General features: G+C 48.4%; 2 protein-coding genes across 5 annotated transcripts in view; one reads left to right on the top strand and one right to left on the bottom strand.

The window, feature by feature from the left end:
- The window catches only part of VAPB (VAMP associated protein B and C), a 29,388-nt gene extending 25,921 nt beyond the window's left edge, over nt 1-3,467 (top strand). For 2 of the 4 annotated variants that reach the window (XM_074156838.1, XM_074156836.1), the window contains 2 exons: nt 16-54; nt 2,283-3,467. In XM_074156838.1, coding sequence (XP_074012939.1) covers nt 16-54; nt 2,283-2,441 — 198 coding nt within the window. In that variant the 3' untranslated portion in view covers nt 2,442-3,467. The remainder of the gene's footprint in view (nt 1-15; nt 55-2,282) is intronic. The other 2 variants (XM_074156837.1, XM_074156835.1) reach the window with 1 other exon arrangement.
- Nucleotides 3,468-13,144: 9,677 nt separating this feature from the next.
- On the bottom strand, nt 13,145-17,476 carry APCDD1L (APC down-regulated 1 like). Its single transcript, XM_074157553.1, has 4 exons — nt 17,446-17,476; nt 17,213-17,342; nt 16,202-16,760; nt 13,145-13,909 (listed from the first exon to the last, which is right to left on the bottom strand). The coding sequence occupies exons 1-4, from the start codon at nt 17,474-17,476 to the stop codon at nt 13,145-13,147; spliced, it is 1,485 nt and encodes a 494-aa protein (XP_074013654.1).
- Between the last annotated feature and the right edge of the window lie 1,180 nt (nt 17,477-18,656).

An 18,656-nucleotide genomic window follows, 5' to 3' on the forward strand; every position in this document is an offset into this window, starting at 1 on the left:
TTTTTTTTTTTTCAGATTTACCCCTTTCCTGAAAAAGAAGCTTCTGACTTAAAGGTTTGGTTACTTGTCCTTGGGACAGTATTTTAATATTGTCTGTAAATTAAAAGATAATGTAGGCTTCTCTCTGTAAACTGAGAAAAAGTGTTAAAATCAGGGCTTTGTTTGAAAGGAGCATACAAGTCACGAAGTTAGAGGAACTGGTTGGATAGCAACCCAAAGTAAGGAATTCCCCCTCTTTTTTTTTTTCTTTTCCCACTTAATTTTCTCAGTCCGAATTAAGCATTCAGTGTTGCATTTGGCCCTGTTCTCGCAAACTGGTGGGAGCTTGAGGGCAGTGTTGTGCAAATAGTGAGTGTTTCAGTAATTACACCTATTATATGCAGTTGAAATGACCAAAGTAAGACGGATGAATAGGAAATATGCTTCCTGTCACATCCAGGACATCACTGTGAAATTGAGAAGCTTTTATCACCATGCTGAAAAACTCCTTTTGTGGTAGTTTCATTTGTTGGAAATGCCTAGTTTCATAGATAACAGGACCAATGAAAACTTGGAGTTTGTGACTGTTAGAGCCCAATGAAAGGAACTCCATTCTGCCAGCTCCAGTGCTGCTTGGCTGCCTGATGCATGAGGAAATTCTTTAAACATTTATAAACCAGTTTTGTTTTGCATATAGAAATAATATATGGATATAGCTAAGGCGTGACCTTAACTTCTCTTTGTGCTCTTGCTTTGCCAGTCTCTCACAATACTTGAAATACTATATTATTTTGTTTTATTTTATTGCAAATCAGCCTTGAATAGGAGATACCTAGAACTGAGCTGATGTCTTACAGTAACATCTTAAAATGGTGAGCTGTTTGTTCCCTCTGTGGAATGCTAGAAGCATCTGCAAAACATGAGAAATCAATGTTAAATTACTGCCAGCCCCCCCAGGTGCTGTCAGTGCCAGGCTAGGGTCACTGTCAAAGGAAGTTACAGTTTTTAAAATTACAATATGTTGTTTGTAGCAATACAATTACTATATAGATAAAAAACATTTTATTGTTTATAAAAGTCAGTTGTCCCTATCCAGACTTAGAGTAGTAGTGAGGTATCAGGTAGTCAGTGACTTTCAATAAATAAATAATAAAAAAATAAATAAGGCTTTCCTCCAGAACCTTAGGTGCCCCTTTACAGTCAAAAGTGACACTGACATACACTGAGCCTTTGGAATTTCGCTTTTCTGACAATTTTTAAGGCTGCAGTAACTTTTAGTACAATTTTATTTTTGAATGTTTTTTTTAACTTACGGACTGGAGGCTTTTGCTTCAGTATCTTACACTTTTGCGCTGCAATACTGCATCCCATCAAGTCTAATGCTGCTGCTTCGGCTGCATACGGGTTGGGTCACAAAGGGCTCACTCTGCCGCTCCCGGGGAGGGTGTGAAGGGGGTGTGTGCGAAGGGGGTGCACTAACACACGGCTGTGCTCACAGCAGTTCAGATCAGGGTGTGGGGAGCGTTGGCTCCACTTGACATGGGAGTATCTGGTGTTACGATGCTGTTTTATCTGTTGTCTCGTACATCTTTAAATCAAGAGAGCCATCAAACTCATACCAAGAGAATATCCTAATTATTGCCATTAGTTTCACATTGAAAGTCAGCACTAATGTGATGTGGGAAACAGATTTACCTTCAAATGCTGGTAAAATTTGCTTGTGACATCTAACTAGGGGAATGATGAGCATAATTGCCCTGAAGTTGCACGTTTTTCACAGCCTGTCTTAGTTACATTGGAAAGCATTTTCCCCAACAGCACTGTATTTGCTTTCAGAGCAAGTCAAGCATCTTCCTGCCGCTCCTTGCATCACAGGGCTTGGAGCTCGGGAGCTGTCTCCAGACTCCGGCCGTGTTCTTGCAGGCTTCCTCCTGGCTTCCCGCCACCTTAGTCACCGGGAGAAAACTCCTGAGCATGTTTTCTGCTCTGCTGGTCAAGTAGATCCATAACCCCTCTCCTGCCTCAGTGCCCTTCCTTCCTCAGGGTTATCTGGGAATCGCAGGAGGGTTTGGGTTGGAAGGGACCTTAACCCCCCCCTCCAGTGCCACCCCCTGCCCTGGGCAGGGACATCTCCCACCAGACCAGGCTGCTCCAAGCCCCATCCAACCTGGCCTTGAACACTTCCAGAAATAGAGCTGTAAATTAGCTTTCACCTGTTTTATTATGTCCATCTAAAATAAATATGATAGGGGTAAATATTTAAAGCTCTTTTCAGTAGAAATAATCAATATATCTTCCTTTAGGAAGAAGATGGACTGCGGATGAGGAAGGCGCCCCAGACAAACAACCCAATATCTGCTTCTGCAGCTGCTGTCAAGGACGAAGGGCTCAGCTCCAGACTACTTGCTTTGGTGGTTTTGTTCTTTGTCTTCGGTGTAATTATAGGAAAAATAGCCTTGTAGAGGCAGCATGCTGGAAATTGTAAATTGGTTTGATGGTTCTGCCATATCATTGGATTAAATTTATTCATAACAATGTTTAAAAAAAATTAATGTATGACATCTCACAGGTCTTGCCTTTAAATTACCCCTGCACAAATACTATGTAACATAATCTAGAAAGTTTAAAATGTGCAATGAGTGAATGAATGAATATTCTTCAGTGATGGAAGGGGGGAGAAAATCATGATTTAACACTACAATGGAATATTGTATATGTCATTTTAAACATTCTTAGACCCTGCTACATGTTGCTGGATTACCTCTTTTAAAAAAGGAAAAAAAAAAAAAAAAAAAGTAGAAGAGAACTATTCCTCCACTGCTGGAGCTGGCCCTATTGGATGTTTGGAGCTGGGTTAGGCAGGAGGTGTTGATAACTTCTGTAAAATATGTTAATCCACCATTCTGCTCATAAATTTAACAGTTTCTGTCAGTGTCTTCAACTCTGTGCAAGTTACCGATTTCTTGGCACTTAAATGAATAGCGAGAAGCTGAAAAGAGTTGTCTGTGGCAATGCTGAATGTGCTGGGCATCATCGAGGTGTATATTGACTGGTGTGACGCTCGTTTGGAATAGAGGTCAACGCCTTGTTCTCATGAGGGGACCAAGCTACATTGCTGTTGGTTCATTTAGTTGAATTAAAGTGTTATTCAGAGATGTTTAATGCATATTTAACTTATTTAATGTATTTCATCTCATGTTTCCTTATTGTCACAAAATTGACTAATACTATAAGGTATGAAAAGGCACCTGTTTAAAGCCAGTGACTAGAACTAAAAATTTGCTGCTGTAGTGATGCGAGATTCTTCTGCCTCCTGATGTTTTGGGCACTACACAATTGTTGGGAGTTTTGATCATCTGAGCATTGGAGAAACAGTGGTCAGGAAACTGTTTTTGTATGTAAATAAGTCTATCTAGGGGAAAAAAATATTAGTAGTAAACTAGTCCTATGCCGTAAAAGACCAATCCTGTTTGACTATGTAGCATCTTAAAAAAGAAAAAAAAAAAAAAGAAAAGAAAAATTAAATAAAGCCCCCAAATTAATGTTTCCTTTGTTACTTTTGTCATGTACTCAGAGTTTTGGAGGGGAGGAGGAAACAGCATTCTCTGTCAATTTAGTTGGTTTATGGCATAAGGAAACTTGTGGCCTTGTTTGAGGATGATTTTTTTTTCCAGCCTAATTTTAAAATCAATCCGAACCAGCCCATGGTGAGCCTGACACCCCAAGTGCTGCTGGAGGTGACTGCGCTAGCTGCCGAGGGACGAGGTAACTCCCCGCGTCCCAGTGCGGTTGGGTTTGGTAGGTAAGATGCTTGATCACATATTGAAAGGAAGGTTAAGGGAATTCTGTTTCTACGCATACTTTTAGTAGGAATTACATAAACTCAACGTGTTTTAACTTACTGAGCTTCAGTAGGTGAAATCACTTTTGAGCAGGTAAATTCCCGAATATTCTGAGATGGTGGGTCCAGAACCCATCAGTGGCAGAAGTTTTTGTGAGAGCTTTCAGGATTATGGGATGTCTTTTTGGTTCCTTTGTTACTGCTGTGATTTCTGGAGAAAGGCGCTGGGGCTGCAGCCTGTCTGCTGCGCTCACCGACCCTTCTGCTTGTCTCACCGTGCCCTCCAGGGTCTCCTGCTTTGCCCCCAAGAGAAGCGAAATTTTATCTGAGGTTTAATAAGAAAATTGGAGAAAAAAATCTGAACTGGTGTGTTCAGCTTATGAACATAACTCTGGAAGTAATTCTGGAAGATCCAACAAAAATGAGAGGTGAATCTTTATCATTCATAAGTGCTGTGCCTTGTCTGCTCAGGGTGGAGGTGACAAAGCAGTGACGGTGCCTGTGGAGGGCAGGGAAGGTGGGAGATGAGCTGGGAAGGGGGAAGCAGTGAGTTCAGCCTGACAAAGGGGGCAGACCTGCCCTTCTACTTTTTGGGCAGTAGAAACTAAAGAAACGTTCTACATGAAACATTCTAAAAGAACCTTTTCAGAAAGACAAGGTTGTAAGTGAAGTTGCAAAATTTAGTTTTCGTGGCTTTGAAGAATATAATTGAGAAAGCCTTCACTGAAGGAGACTGAACTATGCATTGGTTTTTTAAGAGGCTGTAAACATCTTGATCTCACTAAAAATGAGTTCTCAGAAGAGCTAAATTCCTTATTTGCTTTAAAAAAAAAATTAACTTTTTTTGAAGTTTCTTTTAAAAAAAAATCGCTGTCATTGGAGGTAAAGGGAGAGGATGGAAGCTTTAAAGGGTCTCTTGGGAGTGTGTCTGCAATGATGTTTCAGGCAAGTTTTACACACACAGTTATGTACCAGAGGGGACCTTGGCTCAGGCAGCCCCCGGGTGAAGGGGGGTCCAGCAGAATGTCCCCCTCCCCATGTTCAGTGGTCACTTCTCCATGCTCTGGGACAGATTGGGACTCGAAGTCGTTTGCGAGCAAAGCTTCACTCCAGGGTTACAGAAGCCCCAGAAACACACTCGTGCTTCACTCGATGCCTCACGAGCGCGTAACTAAAGAGACCCAACAGGAAGGACCCTGGTTAAGGATCTGCTGGTCACAACTATGGTCTAGGGGGGGCTGACCCGCACCACCAGCCCTAAACAAGGCTCTTAAATTAACTACTTATATTTTGGAACTTAACAAAATTCTTAGGTCTTTCCTAATAATTTCTGACAACAGCCTGAACAGACGATAGCACTGGATTGTCTGGATAATGCTTTGCTTTTCCTGAGCCTAAAAGAAAATGACTGATGGGTGGAATCCTTATTACCTGTCTGGCTGACCGGAGCCCTTCATATGCAGCAGAACTAAGACCAGGGTTGGTTTTTTTCCCAAGGTTCCTAAAAGGCCAGTCTGTAGATACATTGCAAAAATATATTGGATGGATGTTCTTAAGCCACCTGGATCTTTTGTAAGTTGTTCCTTACGCGATGACACCAGAGCAAATGTTTTCGTTAAGTGTTCATAGAAAGTGAATTATTCTGGAGGGCATTATACATCTTAGGAAGTTGTGCATGAAACATAGTTTCTAAATAAGATTATTGTCTGGTGTCCTCACACACCACCAGATACTAGAAAACTCTAATTGATACATGATAGTACAACTCGAGTTATTTCTTTATCTAATTATTGTCCCTGCTGTTCTTTCAAGATACCCACCTGCATATCTGTTCACGTTGGTGTTTGTGAAGGCAGCAGAGGCTGCTTAGGTAACCTCCTGGCTGCACTCGGGGCAAATTTGGTATAAACAGGTATCTGAAATGGCTTGAAGCCTCGTACTGGGAGATGGATGGAGAATGGTTTCTACTGTTCCCATGTAGTTCCCCACATCCTAAAGCCAGTATTCGGTGCATGAACGCTCACCATTGCTCTGCGGTGGCGGCTGTGCCCGCACGGCTCTAGCAATGGCATGTACGGGCTGGGAGCTGCCCTTCCAGCCACTGTGGAGTGGGATAAAGCACTGTGTCGTGTGAGAGGGATCAATGTACCACAGTGGAATTGTCTACAAATAAGAATTGTAACAGCTTGATGGTGGTATTCCATGTTACTTTTTTCTCGTGAAATGCTGTCAGTGGGATAAAGTTGGAACCTCCCTTTGGAAATCACTGGAGTTTCTTCTCACCAATAAAGGATAAAGGGTTTCTCTTTGCTGCACATGTAAACTCGCAATTCTTGTTACAGTCTTGACTTCGCATATTTACACAGTGGTGTGCACACAAAAATGGATCGTTCATGTCTTAAGATACTTGGTGTTGCAGTTGCCTAATGAAAGAAAACTCTGCCATCCCTTTTCTTTGAAAAATGTGTATGACACTGTCAGCTCTTCATTGGAACACTCCTTAATTCTCGGGCATGATAGTGACTTAACCATAGTAGTCTGGTTTTGGAAACTATACTTCTCTTGCTGTCAGTGATGTTCTGAAATGCCATATCCTGAGTTCTGTTTTCTATATAAAACAACTGAGAAAAAAGACGACCAAGAATCCCTCTATTTGAAATTAAAGAACCTGTGAGAGGAGCTCTCTGAAGGTCACATTCGTGGTGGCTGCAGAGGAGCTGTGGTGGCGCATCGCAGCGGGGCTGGAGCCGCTCGGGTGGCAGCCGGCACTCGCGTCCCAAGGGAGCCAGCTGGGAGGGACGGGGGTGAATGTCAGTGAACGCCGTTCAGATCTTTTTTTGAGTCAGAAACACTAATATAAAAAAGAAGGAAGCGATCTGTACAGGATTAGTTCAGTGCTGTATGTGGAGGTTTCTGTTCCTTGTGATCAGATACATGTCTACAGATTTAATTCACTGATCAGAAAATATTTGTATAAAGCAATGTTTAGGCATTTTGGAAAGAAGAGCAAGTACTGAGCCAGGCTGCTCGTGTTGTGCTGCAACCTCGCTGTTCTCTGGATTTACTTGATGAAAAGACGGCAATGGCATACAATGCTAGTATAAATAACCTGTTAGAGTTAGATTAATAGTGGGATTTCTTGTTCAAGCAGGGCAATGCTGATCCTTTGGCCGTGTCCAGTGAAGATTTCTTCACGTTTCGCTGCCAGCCTCGCACGCTGAGCGGCTGTGCCTGACGGGTGTCCGTGCAGCAGTGACATTACTCACTTTTATTTTGATTAGCTTTTAACACAGAAGTTGTGTGTTTCCACTACTCAGATCTGCTTAACTATAAAATTTGTTTTACACATGGGTTGATTTTTTTTTTTTTTTTAAAACTGGATAAATGTAGATTATGTTTTAAATTAACACAAGTAAGAACCAGCCAGAAATCCCGTACATGGAATACTCTGGTAAGCACAGACGTGCACACCTCCAGAATGCCGATACACCTCTCGTTTGTTCCATTTCCTGTGCCCTCACCTCCCTTTACAGAACTGCTTTCACTTTTGTACTTTGAGGAGTAAAACTTCACTGAACTTCCACAAAGCTCTCTTTTGCCTCCTGCTCCCGGCCAAAGTTTGTCCTGAAGCCTCCGCGAGTGGGAGCTGCAGGAGGGAGCTGTGAGTGCGGAAACAAGGCTGCTTTTCCTTGAAGCAAACTTGAACTTTGGATCTTTCCTCCTGTGATCTGTCATTAGAAAATGGTCTTCTCCAGATGGCAAAACAAAGAAGTTAAGAAAACAAATGAATTAAGAAGAAGAACTAATTGAAGCCCCGTACTACAAGTTGAGATTATACATCTGGCATTTCTGTTTCTGCATTGGTACATTTCATTCTTATTTAATAAATTCCAAGTTTGTGGTATCTTTTGTCAAGATTTCAAAGTGCCTCTGAAGAACTGAGGAACAGCCCGGAGTGAAGAATTGTTCCCGGTTTAGCTGTACTTCTTTTTTTCTTTAATCAAATCTTTTTCTTCGGTGGACAAACTCACAAGATTAGAAGAGCCTCTTGAAGCCCCTCGTGTTTGAGTTGGCCGAATTCCTGCACGGAATTACCTGCATGCAGCCACTCTCACAGTCGGCCACTGGCAGTGAGGGGTGGGCGAGCCCCGGGTGCCCCCGTGGACGCTCCTGGGGGGCTGGGGCTGCCTGGGGGTGGGTAACGCCACCCGACCCCGGATGCTAAGAGCTCAAGTTCTCTTAAGAGACATATAATTAGGTTTTTAAAAGTTGAACTTAAAGAATGGTGTGGGGGGCATGACCCAGGTGTGTGTCCTGCCCCGAGCGTCCCGTCTGGGGAGTCGCCTCCAGCTGAAGCTGCAGTGTCTGATGTCTCTGGGAGGCCACACACAAGTATGAGCGGAGCCAGGAATTTTTGGCTCAGTTCTTTCTGTGAGGGCTGCAGCCTCCCCTGCCCAGTTTCTTTTCTGATCTGTTCTGCCTGGGCTGTCAAATCTCTCTCCCTTCCCCTCAGCCCTTTGGTTCAATCCCAGCCATCCCTGCTTGTGCTCCTTGGCAAGGGAACCTCTGCTCAGCCCAGTATCTTTAAGTGGCTTTTTCTCTCTGCTGTCTATTTATTTTCCATCTCAGTTTCTCTTCCCGTGGCCCTTCCATTCTCGCTCACCCCGGGCTGCCTGTCCTGGCCACAGGGCTACGAGCATCCCTGGCCCAGCCCCGCTGTGCTCCTTCTCCCGCCCGGGTACCGCTCACCGTCCCGCTGCCTCTTCCCTCAAACCTGCTCCTTCCTATGCGCTCCTCGGAGTCTGGGGCAGCGAGTCCTGTCACCAGCTGCTCTGTGTCTCCAGCTTTTGGCTGCTGCCTCACTGCAGCAGGTTTATTTCTGGTAAAGGGCTGGCTTTTGTGTTTGCTGTGCTGTTCACAAATGCGGCACTAGCTGAACCCTGTTAATGTATCCAGCACGGGTTTAGAACGTTTTTGTGAGTTCTGTTTCAGTTTAAGAATTGTTTGGGAAGGCTAGAATGCAAAATACATTCTAAGGCATTTTACACTTATTTTAAAATGAGTTGCTGTTAATTGAAGGGGAGAGCAGACCCGTCACTGTGTGTGCCAGGCAGAGACAGCTCTTGCTTTAGATTTTCCTGCCTGCGAGAGAAGCAGAAATTTGCAGAGGCAACTCAAGTAGCTTAGTGATCGTGAAGAAGGCGCGAAAGGCTTTGATGCTTAGACTCGGTGCAGGAAGCTACTAATGCATTCTGAGCGTTTCAACATTATTTTTTTGCTTTTCTCTGCTTTTTTGAGTGGTTGAAAGAGATTAAACTTTTGAAAAGTGTTAGAGGCGAATGGGGAGGAGTTTCCCAGCTCTCGTGGGTGCTTGGGTTTTCTTCACAGGTACAATAAAAAGGTATAGATTTGTTTTACAGCTGAAAGGAATCCAGTAGTTAGGACTAATGTTTGTTGTCTGTCCCAGACCCGCTTTTCTAGTGCAGCGTTAGACACGAAACATGAAGTTATTTGGGTTTGTCTTGTTGATGTCAGATCAAAGAACCACAGAAGCTGGGGGTTCCCGTGGGATCCCCGTTACACCCGAGCTGCGTGTGCAGCCACGCAGACTGCTCGTAGAAGGAACCCCTGCTTCTGAGGGGCTTAGCTGAGCAAACTCCATATCAAATCTGGGAGTGAAGGAAAAATCCAATGCACACCTGAATTAGAACTGGCACATTTCTAAGTGAAAGCTATTAAATGGCCAAAACCCCAAGAATTTTGCAAGCAGGATGGGGGACAGCTTTGACTAACTGTCCATCAGGTTTCAGTGATGAAATGAAGGGAAAAATTAGATGTAAAGTAATATAAAACAAATAAAAGGGGAAGCAGACAGCAATCAAATCAAAATGAGCATTATGTAGAAAATTAATAAGCAATAGCCAGAGGAAGAGAAAAATGGGTGGGAGGGCGATGAAGAGCTGAAGTTTAGACGAAATCTTTGCGGTAGGATAAGGACCGTTACTACATGCAGGTGGTAAAACTGCTGGTGATGATGTCAGAGAACTGGAAGGGTGATATCTCTCATTAGCAATGCTTAATATTAAAAATTAACCTTTTTAAACTCTGCAGGTGTAGAAGCTGTGTATCGGCAGCTTCTGCCGGGGGGTGAGGATGGCAAAGGGGAGAGGGGCTTGGCTGGAGGGAGGGAAAAGGAGGTGGGTGTTAATGAAGGAGTGAGATGCATCTCATTTCATTCTGTCTTTGGTTTGCGGTTGTCTTTGGGATTAGCGTGAGCTGAGTGTGTCCGGGCCCCTGCAACGCTGCTTGTTTCTGACATTCACACTGTTTAGAAAGTCAATCACAGAGAGCCGCAGTGAAATGGGGATGCTCTTAGAAGGATCCTGCTGGGAGCCGAGACGATTCAGGGTTCCAGGTCACTGGTGAAAATAGATAGAAAATCACTACTGATAAAATGTTAACATGAAAAAATGCCCACACCCAGGACCAGAGTGAATAAGAGCTCCACGCATTCCCAGTGCAGTCCCAGGGTGAAAGACTAATGAATAGGAATGTGTTCTTGTTTTTAATTACCGTTAGCAGTAAGTGATTATACTTCTGTATGTCTCAGCTGTGAGAGCTGGGAATTTTGGATGCAATTTGGATATTTACATTTTAAAAGAGAAGCTGAGTAATTGGAATGGATGCAAAAAAAGACTCAAAAATTGCTGGTGGAGTGTGAAGATGCCTTAGAGGGTGAGAGGGAAAACTCAGTTGGCTGAGTTTATCTACCAGAGTTGAGAACATCTTGATTAGAGAGTGCACAAGTACCTTCACGGGGAGAAGATACTGAACACCGCAGCTTTCTGAAGATAAAAAGAAGAACACAAGAATCACTGACTGGCAATCGGAGCCAGGCGAATTCAAATTGGAAAAAGGCACAAATTCTGAAGAGAGAATAACTGTAATTTAGGAATGTTTCTCCAAAAAACTGTGAACAGAACAATAAAAGTTACAATATTTATGCAAATAGCTTTTTCATGGCTTTTTGTCTTCCAGTAGTGTGCTCAGAGGGGGGGAGGCAGGGGACACTGGCAAGGATGCCGCAGGGAGGTTGGGTCAGCGTCATCCCCGTCCAGGGGCCGTGTCTGAGCATCCAGCGCTGCTGGAGCCGGGTGGGAGGCGGGAGCTCTCCCAGGGGCACCCCGTAAGATGTGACGTCTTGTGGCTTTTTACTCCCTGTTCATCCCATCACCACCCTGGCAGGATCCGTGGTCTTGGAGGAGTTTTTACACCGTGCGACGCCCGAGCACTTGCTAATTTTAATACGTTTCCATACTATGTAAATGAAAAAAACAAGTGTCTGCACACAAATCTCAGTCTTAGGGGTAAATATAGAGCATGAATTGCCTTCCCCCTCCTCCACCCACCCGCCAAAGGCAGCACGAGGCTGTTCCCTGTTCTGGCCGTCTTTGGGCCCTGCAGAGACACGTACCATCGCTGATGGGAGTCACGGGAGCCTGTCTCTGGGCCGCAGCGAGTGACGGCTCCGGCACGGGGCCGGGAACCACGTCTGCTGCAGAAAACGTCCTGCTGTGCTTGTGGCTACAGGAGCTGGGGCTGCGCTAGCCCGGGCTCCCCCAACGGGGACATCCCAGAGGAGATGCCGTGGTCCTCAGGAGGCACTTCAGTTCTTCAGACGTTTGCCCGTGGATCTCCACGCAGCAGCAGGCAACGAAACACAACGACCCTCAGAACCAGGGAGGTGTTTTGGCTGCTGAACTAGCCGTGAGAAGTCTCCTTCACTGATGGCAGAGGGAGCCAAGGTTAGCCTTTTTGTCTATCGTCTTAAAAGTGTAACTGTTTATGTGCTTGATTGATACTTGATCATGCCTGGAGCGTGCAAACATGATGACAACATTTATGTCACAACTGTATGCATTTAATAAGCATCTCATTTGAATTATTAGTTAATGTACAGATTCCCCAAAGGTATTTTTATGTTATGAACCCCATAATTTATCTGAGTACAAGCTGCAAGTTCATAAATACAGCATTAAGAAGATAGCTATTGCATAGCTGGTTTAACAAAATATCCTTTGTGTGTAAGATATATAGGCTTATCTGGAGAGGGTTTAGCTACTGGGAGGAGGTCTTCTCCAAGTAAATTACATGCTTCTTAGCTGCAGCAGATAGGGAATGTCATTTCTTAGTTTGTGCTTCTTGTCAGTAGAAATCAGCTTGACCCGACTGTGCTCTCTGATTCGAGCGTTTCCTCAGCCCGTTGCTCACGAGAGGCAGGTTTATAAACCACCTTTACAGGAACGGGGCTGGCAGGGACACTTTGATTGAAGGGTGAGCTGGATTAACGACTGGTGCTCCAGGACACTCACTGAAAAGGCGACAGTGACAATACGTGGCCTGAGAAGACTTGTAAGAGATCTGCTTCGCTGGGCGCGTGGCGAGTGGGAGCCTCTGCCTGATGCCCCAGGCGTGCGGGGACACGGGGACGCTGCTGAGGCACCAAAGCACCGGCCAGCGCCGCACTGGAAGAGCCAGGATAACGCCGCTGGGATGCAGTGCCTGCAGTGGGAGAGCCAGGATAACGCCGCTGGGATGCAGTGCCTGCAGATGGGTAACGCTGGAGGCCGGAGCAGTTGTGCACAGAATCCTTTTCCATTTACTGTTATCTTCCCTCGTGAGCAGGGCCAGGCATAATGCTCTGCACGGGCTGCTTTTTGTACGTACTTATTGGAGGACTCTGTGTTGCATCGTTGTGTGCGTGCGTATGCACAACAACTGCAGAAAATGTCTGCAAGCTGGGAAAGGCGTGATGAACTGTGCCCACATCGAGAGCACTTGCTGACTGTTTGTGTGTCGCTGACTGACGCTGCACATTAAATTTGCAAGAACAGCAACAAGGAGTACGACGGGAGGGAACGTAACCTTACAGACACCCAGCAGCCGACACTTTGGATGTTTGAATTACATCTGAATCAAGCTCTTGATTAAATCTTCGCAATGCCAAAAGCTCAAAGCAGCACTTGTAATTGATGTGGCTTTTCCCCCCCTCGTATTGCTAAATTATCTATTGCAATGTGCAGCGCATCCGTGTCACTACATCAGATCTGTAGGCACCGAAGAGGGGAGATGAGGCAATGAAGCCACAGGACAAGCAGTGTGTGGTCAGGCAGAGCTTCTTGGCTTCGCTCACCATTGTTGGGTGTTTTTGAAAAGCGTTTCCAAATCCAAGTAAAACTGATTCCAGATGTGCTCTTTTGAAGGATACAAAAATCGTGCCAGCACCAAGACTAGCTGAATTCTGTGCTGTACCTGAACAGATACCTAGTCCCACCTTAAAAACAGAAGTGCTATAAACAATAAAAAGGCCACAGGCAAAGGTTTTAGTGCTTCATTCCCATTAGCATCCTTTTTTCCCGAGTATTTTAGACTAAGGTAGGTAGAGAACCCCTCCGGCGCTGCGGCACACTGGACCAGGGGTGCCTGGTAGGAGGTGGGTCGCTTGTCGGGGCTGTCGGGGCTGGAGCCATCGGTGGGGCGCTCCCCGATGTAGAGCAGCCTGCGCTCCTGCGCGTCCTGCTCCGTGCTGAAGAGTTCATACTCCGTGTGGGGCAGCTTGATGCCCAGAGCCAGACACCCGTTGGTGGGGGTTATGTCCTGCTCCACCCCCGCGCTCCAGGAGCTTGTCAGCCCACAGCTCCCCGGTTCCGAGGAGTTCAGCATCGTCACCGTCACCGTGTCCATCGGTGTCACCCGAGCCTGCGTGACTCGGAAGGCCAGCTCCGTGCCACCCCGCACTTTGGAGGAGGGGATGCCTGGGGTGTAATGCCCCGATGCGTAGATGGTGAACGTCGGCTGTTTGCAGAGCGGGTCGGAGTAGTGATAGTAATACCCTTCCCAGGTGTGGTTGCTGCCGTGGAAGGTGAAGAAGCGGGTGAGGAAGAGCACGGCGGGTCGGACCTCGCAGTGGGCGCTCACCCAGCTGCCGCTGAGCCGCATGGGCAGGGGAGCGCGGGCGGGCAGGATGGGGGGGTGGTGCTCGTCCGCCCTGTATATAATCCCACAGGCGGGGCAGGGATGCACGTGGTGCTGCAGAAGACAGAAAATAACATTTTTGTAAACTGATGGGCAAAAAACCCTTTCAGAATATTTTAAAAGCTGAAAGTCCCCTCTCCTGCAGCAGGGTGTTCGACTGCGGTGGGCTTGGCCCAAGACACCCAAGCAGATGGAGGGAGATAAAGCGCTGCCGGGCTCTTTGCTGTTCTGGTGCCCTGGGGGGGACACGGGTCTGTGCCCTGTGGTGCAAGCGCCGAGGAGGGGCTGCGGGGAGGGGACAGGGCAAGGGCAGAGCCAGGCTGTTCCCCCACGTTTTGCACTGCGATCCGAGGGTGAGGATGAGGGTGCTGGGAGAGGTCAGATACACCACCGCGTTTCTGCACCCTTCCAGAGAAAACGATGCAGCCTTCCCCGCCATCGGACAGGCTGAGAAACCTTAACGGGGGGGGAGGCTCCTGCGGCTCTGCCACCCGCACCAACGGCAGCACGGCACGTCCCGCGGCCCCTGGCCGAGGCCACGCAGCCGGACCGGCCACAGCACCCAGAAGGGAAGGACCCGCTGCCAAACCAGGACTTTGCTCCCGCGCCCGGGGCCAAGCTGGGGGTCGAACGGCTCCCGCAGCCCCCCCAGCGCCAGGAGGGGCCTGTGCAGCTTTAGGACTTTTCCTTGTACTGCACAGATCACAACTGATTTATTTTTAAATAACCAGGGTTTGAACATTATATCGTTTTCTAGAACACGAGCTAATCTTCACTGAACTGTCGCTTGCAACAAGGTTAAATAACTCGGTAGTTAACCGTAGGGTGGGTAATTTACATGCGAGTTGATTGGAGTCGACTGTAATTTAGTCATTTTCAGCTTGCTTTACTACTACTGTCACCTTAATGAGTGCTGACAGTACACAGTACGTTATGGCTAAATAATCCCAGAAGCTGGCAAATGTATGTGCTCTCCTTAAACAGGAAATTCTTTGATAATGAAAGGTAATTTGGGAGAATGGGTTTCTTTAAAACAGATATAAATTTAAGGGAAAAAGAGTGATATTTTCATAAAGAGGGTTAAAAAATAATTCCTAACATAGCTGTGTAACCCTCACTAGCGCAAGCAAATGGATGTTAGTTCAGGAAATAAAATTTAAAAAAAAAAAAAAAGAAAGAAAAATCCTGTGCCCAATAAAATTATCACTCTGGACATGGAGCCAAAAATCTTACTCGCTGAAACCAGTCCTGTGAAGTTATTTCCAATGTATGGCAGCTTCTAATTATCGCCAAGTGGTGACATCATGTGCTGGTCCATCGGAGAGCTGTGAGCTGATTAATTACAGTGCTATATTCAGAGAGTGAATTTCAGGATCTTTACGTTTGGTTTTAAATCAACTTTTAAACGTGTTTATGTTTACCATCTGGTTTTGCTCATATATATGGTTTTGGCCTGAGATAACACAAGCTTAACCAATTTGAGAATATCACTTTCGAGGGGGAGAGAGGCGTTGCTCTGTGTCTTTCAGAGTTCAGTTGGTGCAGTTTGGGGTGTGGGGAAATGTTGCCCCCAAAATAATTGTTTTTTCCGTTAATTCAATTCTATCTGGTCAAGTTCAGAGAGGATTTTTCACCCCATCTCACTGCTCAATCATTTCTGAATTGATTAGCTGTGACTGAGACAGAAATGTGCTTTCCTGGAAAGGAAAACTAGGAAACTAACCTCCTGCAAATTAAATAAAATAAAAAATAAAACAAAAATTTAAAAAGTAAAGTAAAAAATAAGATAAAATATAAAGCAAAAAGTAAAATAAAATGCAACCAAGTCTCCTGCTCAGTTTTATGTCAAAAGGAAAGTTTGATTTCTGCTAACAACATAATTTTACTCGGGGCACTTTCCTCCTCTAACGGCATTCCACCGAGGAGCAGGGATGTAATGGCAGAAGTTGATTCCTCGCTCCTCTCTCAGCCTGGAGGACACGACGCAGAGCGACAGCAAGGAGAGGAAGACAAAGGGACAGAACGGGCAGCTCTAACGATGCCCAGCCCAAAGCTTTCACTGACTTTGGTGCGGGAAAGTAGGAAACAGCATTTCCCAGGAGAAGGGAGCCAAGGAAACGCCATTCGCTCCAGGCTCGCGCCAATGCGGCTTGTTGGTGATGTTGGTTTCTCTGAGCTCCCCCCGTCTCCCGGGGACAGAGTGACCCCTCACAGCGCCCCAGGGACCTGCACCTCCCCCTGCGCCCCTCCCGGGACAGGAGGGCTCAGCGCAGCCTTTAACAGCCCGGAATCTCTCCCGCTCGGCAAAGCCCACGGTGACCGACCGCGCAAGGGCATGGTCCTTACCACGGCGCTCTGCATGGGCCGCTGGTAGCCGGTGGGCCGGTAGTGGAGCCGCTCGCCCCACTCGGTGTGGATGTCCCCCAGGTAGAGCTCCTCCACCAGCCGGCTCCCGCTCTGCTGCGGCTGCGGCAGGGGCTGGAACCGCGTCTCCACCCGCACCAGGCTCAGCTCGTGCATGGCGAAGCCCAGGGCGGCCGTGCAGTCGCGCTCCCCCTTGGCGCTCAGCAGTTCGTAGAGGGCCCCGGGCGCCCAGCTGCGCCCCGGGGGCAGGAACCCCCCGCAGCCCGCGCCCGACGTCTGGTTGATCCAGGAGGCCACCTCCCGCATGGCCTTCTGGCTGTGGAAAACGATGCCGACTTTGTGGAGGTGGTAGTCGGCCTCGGTGGCCCCGCGGGTGATCCAGGAGGCCTGGCGCAGCCGGAGCTTGCCCTTGATGACCAGGGAGTAGGAGGGGTCGCGGCAGGAGGGGTCCCAATAGTAGAACTGGTGGGCCTTGAAGAGGCGGTTGGCGTAGAAGAGGTAGGATCGGGTGAGGAACTCGGGTCCCGGCCGCACCTCACACCTGGGGGGGGGAAGGCAAATGTGAGCCCCCCACAGCGCCCGGCCGGGGCTTTGCGGGGTGAAATCCCTTCCCAGGGGCACCTGGGGTGTGGGGGCAGAAGGGGGAGCAGGGGTGGGAGCAGCATCGCGGGGAAGAGCCTCCCACCCCAGTGGCCACCCGTGGGCGATTCCGGGCATCTGCTGCCGAAATGTGCAGGACCCTGGGCTTCGGGACCATCCCCGGGAGAAGAGGAGTGCGGGGGGGGGATGAAGGCTGAGCCGGGTGGGAAGGGGCAGGGGGACTCCAAGGGGGGTGCGGGGGTACCTCGGCCTCTCCCCAGCGGCGGGGGGGGCGCGGGGAAGGGGGTGAAGGCGCAGCCTTTCTCTGCGTCGCCTTCTCGGGGGGGGAGCGGGGCGGGACGGGGGGGTCCGCGGGGTTTGGGGACCCTTCCGGAGGGTTTGGAGGTGCCTTACCCGGTGGAGACCCATCGTCCCTCCAGGCGGGGGGGCAGCCGCGCCGCGATCCCGCCGCCGTCCCGCAGGTGGCGGAGCTGCTGCCGGCACCGCGGCTCCCAGCGCAGCGGCGGCTCCGCGGCCGCGCAGGCTGCGGGGGCGGGAGAGAGAGAGGGAGAGAAGGGGGGTGTCAGAGCCGCGGGGCAGCGCGGAGGGTGCCCCCCCCGCGCCGGGGGCTCCGCTGGGGCCGGTACCGGCTGCGGAGGGTTCCGCGCCCCGGCACATCCCCGCGGAGAGCCGCGGAGCCGGGCTGGGGGGCTGCGGGGCCCGGCGGGCTCCTACAGCACCTCGGACCCGCCGAGTGCGTCCCTTGAGGGCTTCACTGGCACAGAGAGCCTTTTAAACGGCATCACCCCAAAACTCCTCTGGCTGCTCTAACCAGAGGGGGTGGTTCAGAGCACGGCACCCCAAAGGGTCTCGCTGCGCAGCAGGCTCTTAGCTACGGACACAGGTCTTCTACTGTTCTCCAACTTGAGCCTCATCTGAATCCAACTGTTTCTTAGATGAAATCTTCAAATAAAACTGAGTGCTCTTTGTTCGTGTTCCCTCTCTCGGGCTATTGTTGCTGCAGTAACTGAAACGGGGAATTACAGCATGGGAACGTTAGACTCGCCTGTCGCCCGCCATAAGGACAGTAATTCTGTCACTTACCTCATTTCCCATAACAACGGATGTTATTGGCTTAGGGAATGTGTGAACACTCAGCTAAATCCTGAAGACCTTTGCATGCACACACATATATGTACATATATTCCTATATATTATTCACTCTTTACTTAAGCAAACTTCTGTTGCACTCATCATGACTTTGCTTCAGTCAGGAAGGTGGGATTTGCCTCTTTATATAACAGCATGAAACGCATTCCCACCATGGCTCCTCTCCCCCCCCCGTGTTCTGCTCTCGCGCAGCCCCGGGTCTGGGGGGGCCGGGTCCCTCAGCCGGGCCCTCTGGCCCAGCCGGGGTTTACGAGCCCAGCCTGGGTCCCTTGCTCGAGCTGTACTTTGCAATTTGCCTTGTAGCGTGCTGGAAATTTTCAAGCCAACTTTTATTCACCAATGGCCAGGACACAGGTCGCCTTCCGTCCTGCCCGTCAGCTGGAAGAAAGACCCAACACGTTATCTATTACTTTCCCACAGAGTGCAGCTGCTGACCGTTCGCACAGCCTGTGCCTCGGTCAAGGAGATCTGGACACAGAGTCACATCTGCTCCTCAGCCCCTGTGAGCACGGACGTGCTCCTGTATAACCTGAACCACCCCATGATCCTCACGGGGAGATCTCCCTTCACTGGGGAGAGAAACCCAACTCATCCGCCTGCACCGGAGAGAAGGGACAGCCGAGCTGGTGACGGGCCCGAGCGCGGTCAGAGGGTGCCACCACCTTCTTAACACCAAGTGTTTGCAGAT

This window comes from Numenius arquata, chromosome 12 (assembly GCF_964106895.1).
Source record: "Numenius arquata chromosome 12, bNumArq3.hap1.1, whole genome shotgun sequence".
Taxonomy (NCBI): domain Eukaryota; kingdom Metazoa; phylum Chordata; class Aves; order Charadriiformes; family Scolopacidae; genus Numenius; species Numenius arquata.

Bases quoted from the DNA above. Each gene is read 5' to 3' on its own strand.
- APCDD1L (XM_074157553.1), bottom strand. From the start codon at position 17,476: ATGTGCCGGGGCGCGGAACCCTCCGCAGCCG. The intron at 16,761-17,212 runs GTAAGGCACCTC...TCCCCCCCCCAG, and splicing joins GGACGATGGGTCTCCACCGG to GTGTGAGGTGCGGCCGGGAC. The intron at 13,910-16,201 runs GTAAGGACCATG...TGTCTTCTGCAG, and splicing joins GGCCCATGCAGAGCGCCGTG to CACCACGTGCATCCCTGCCC.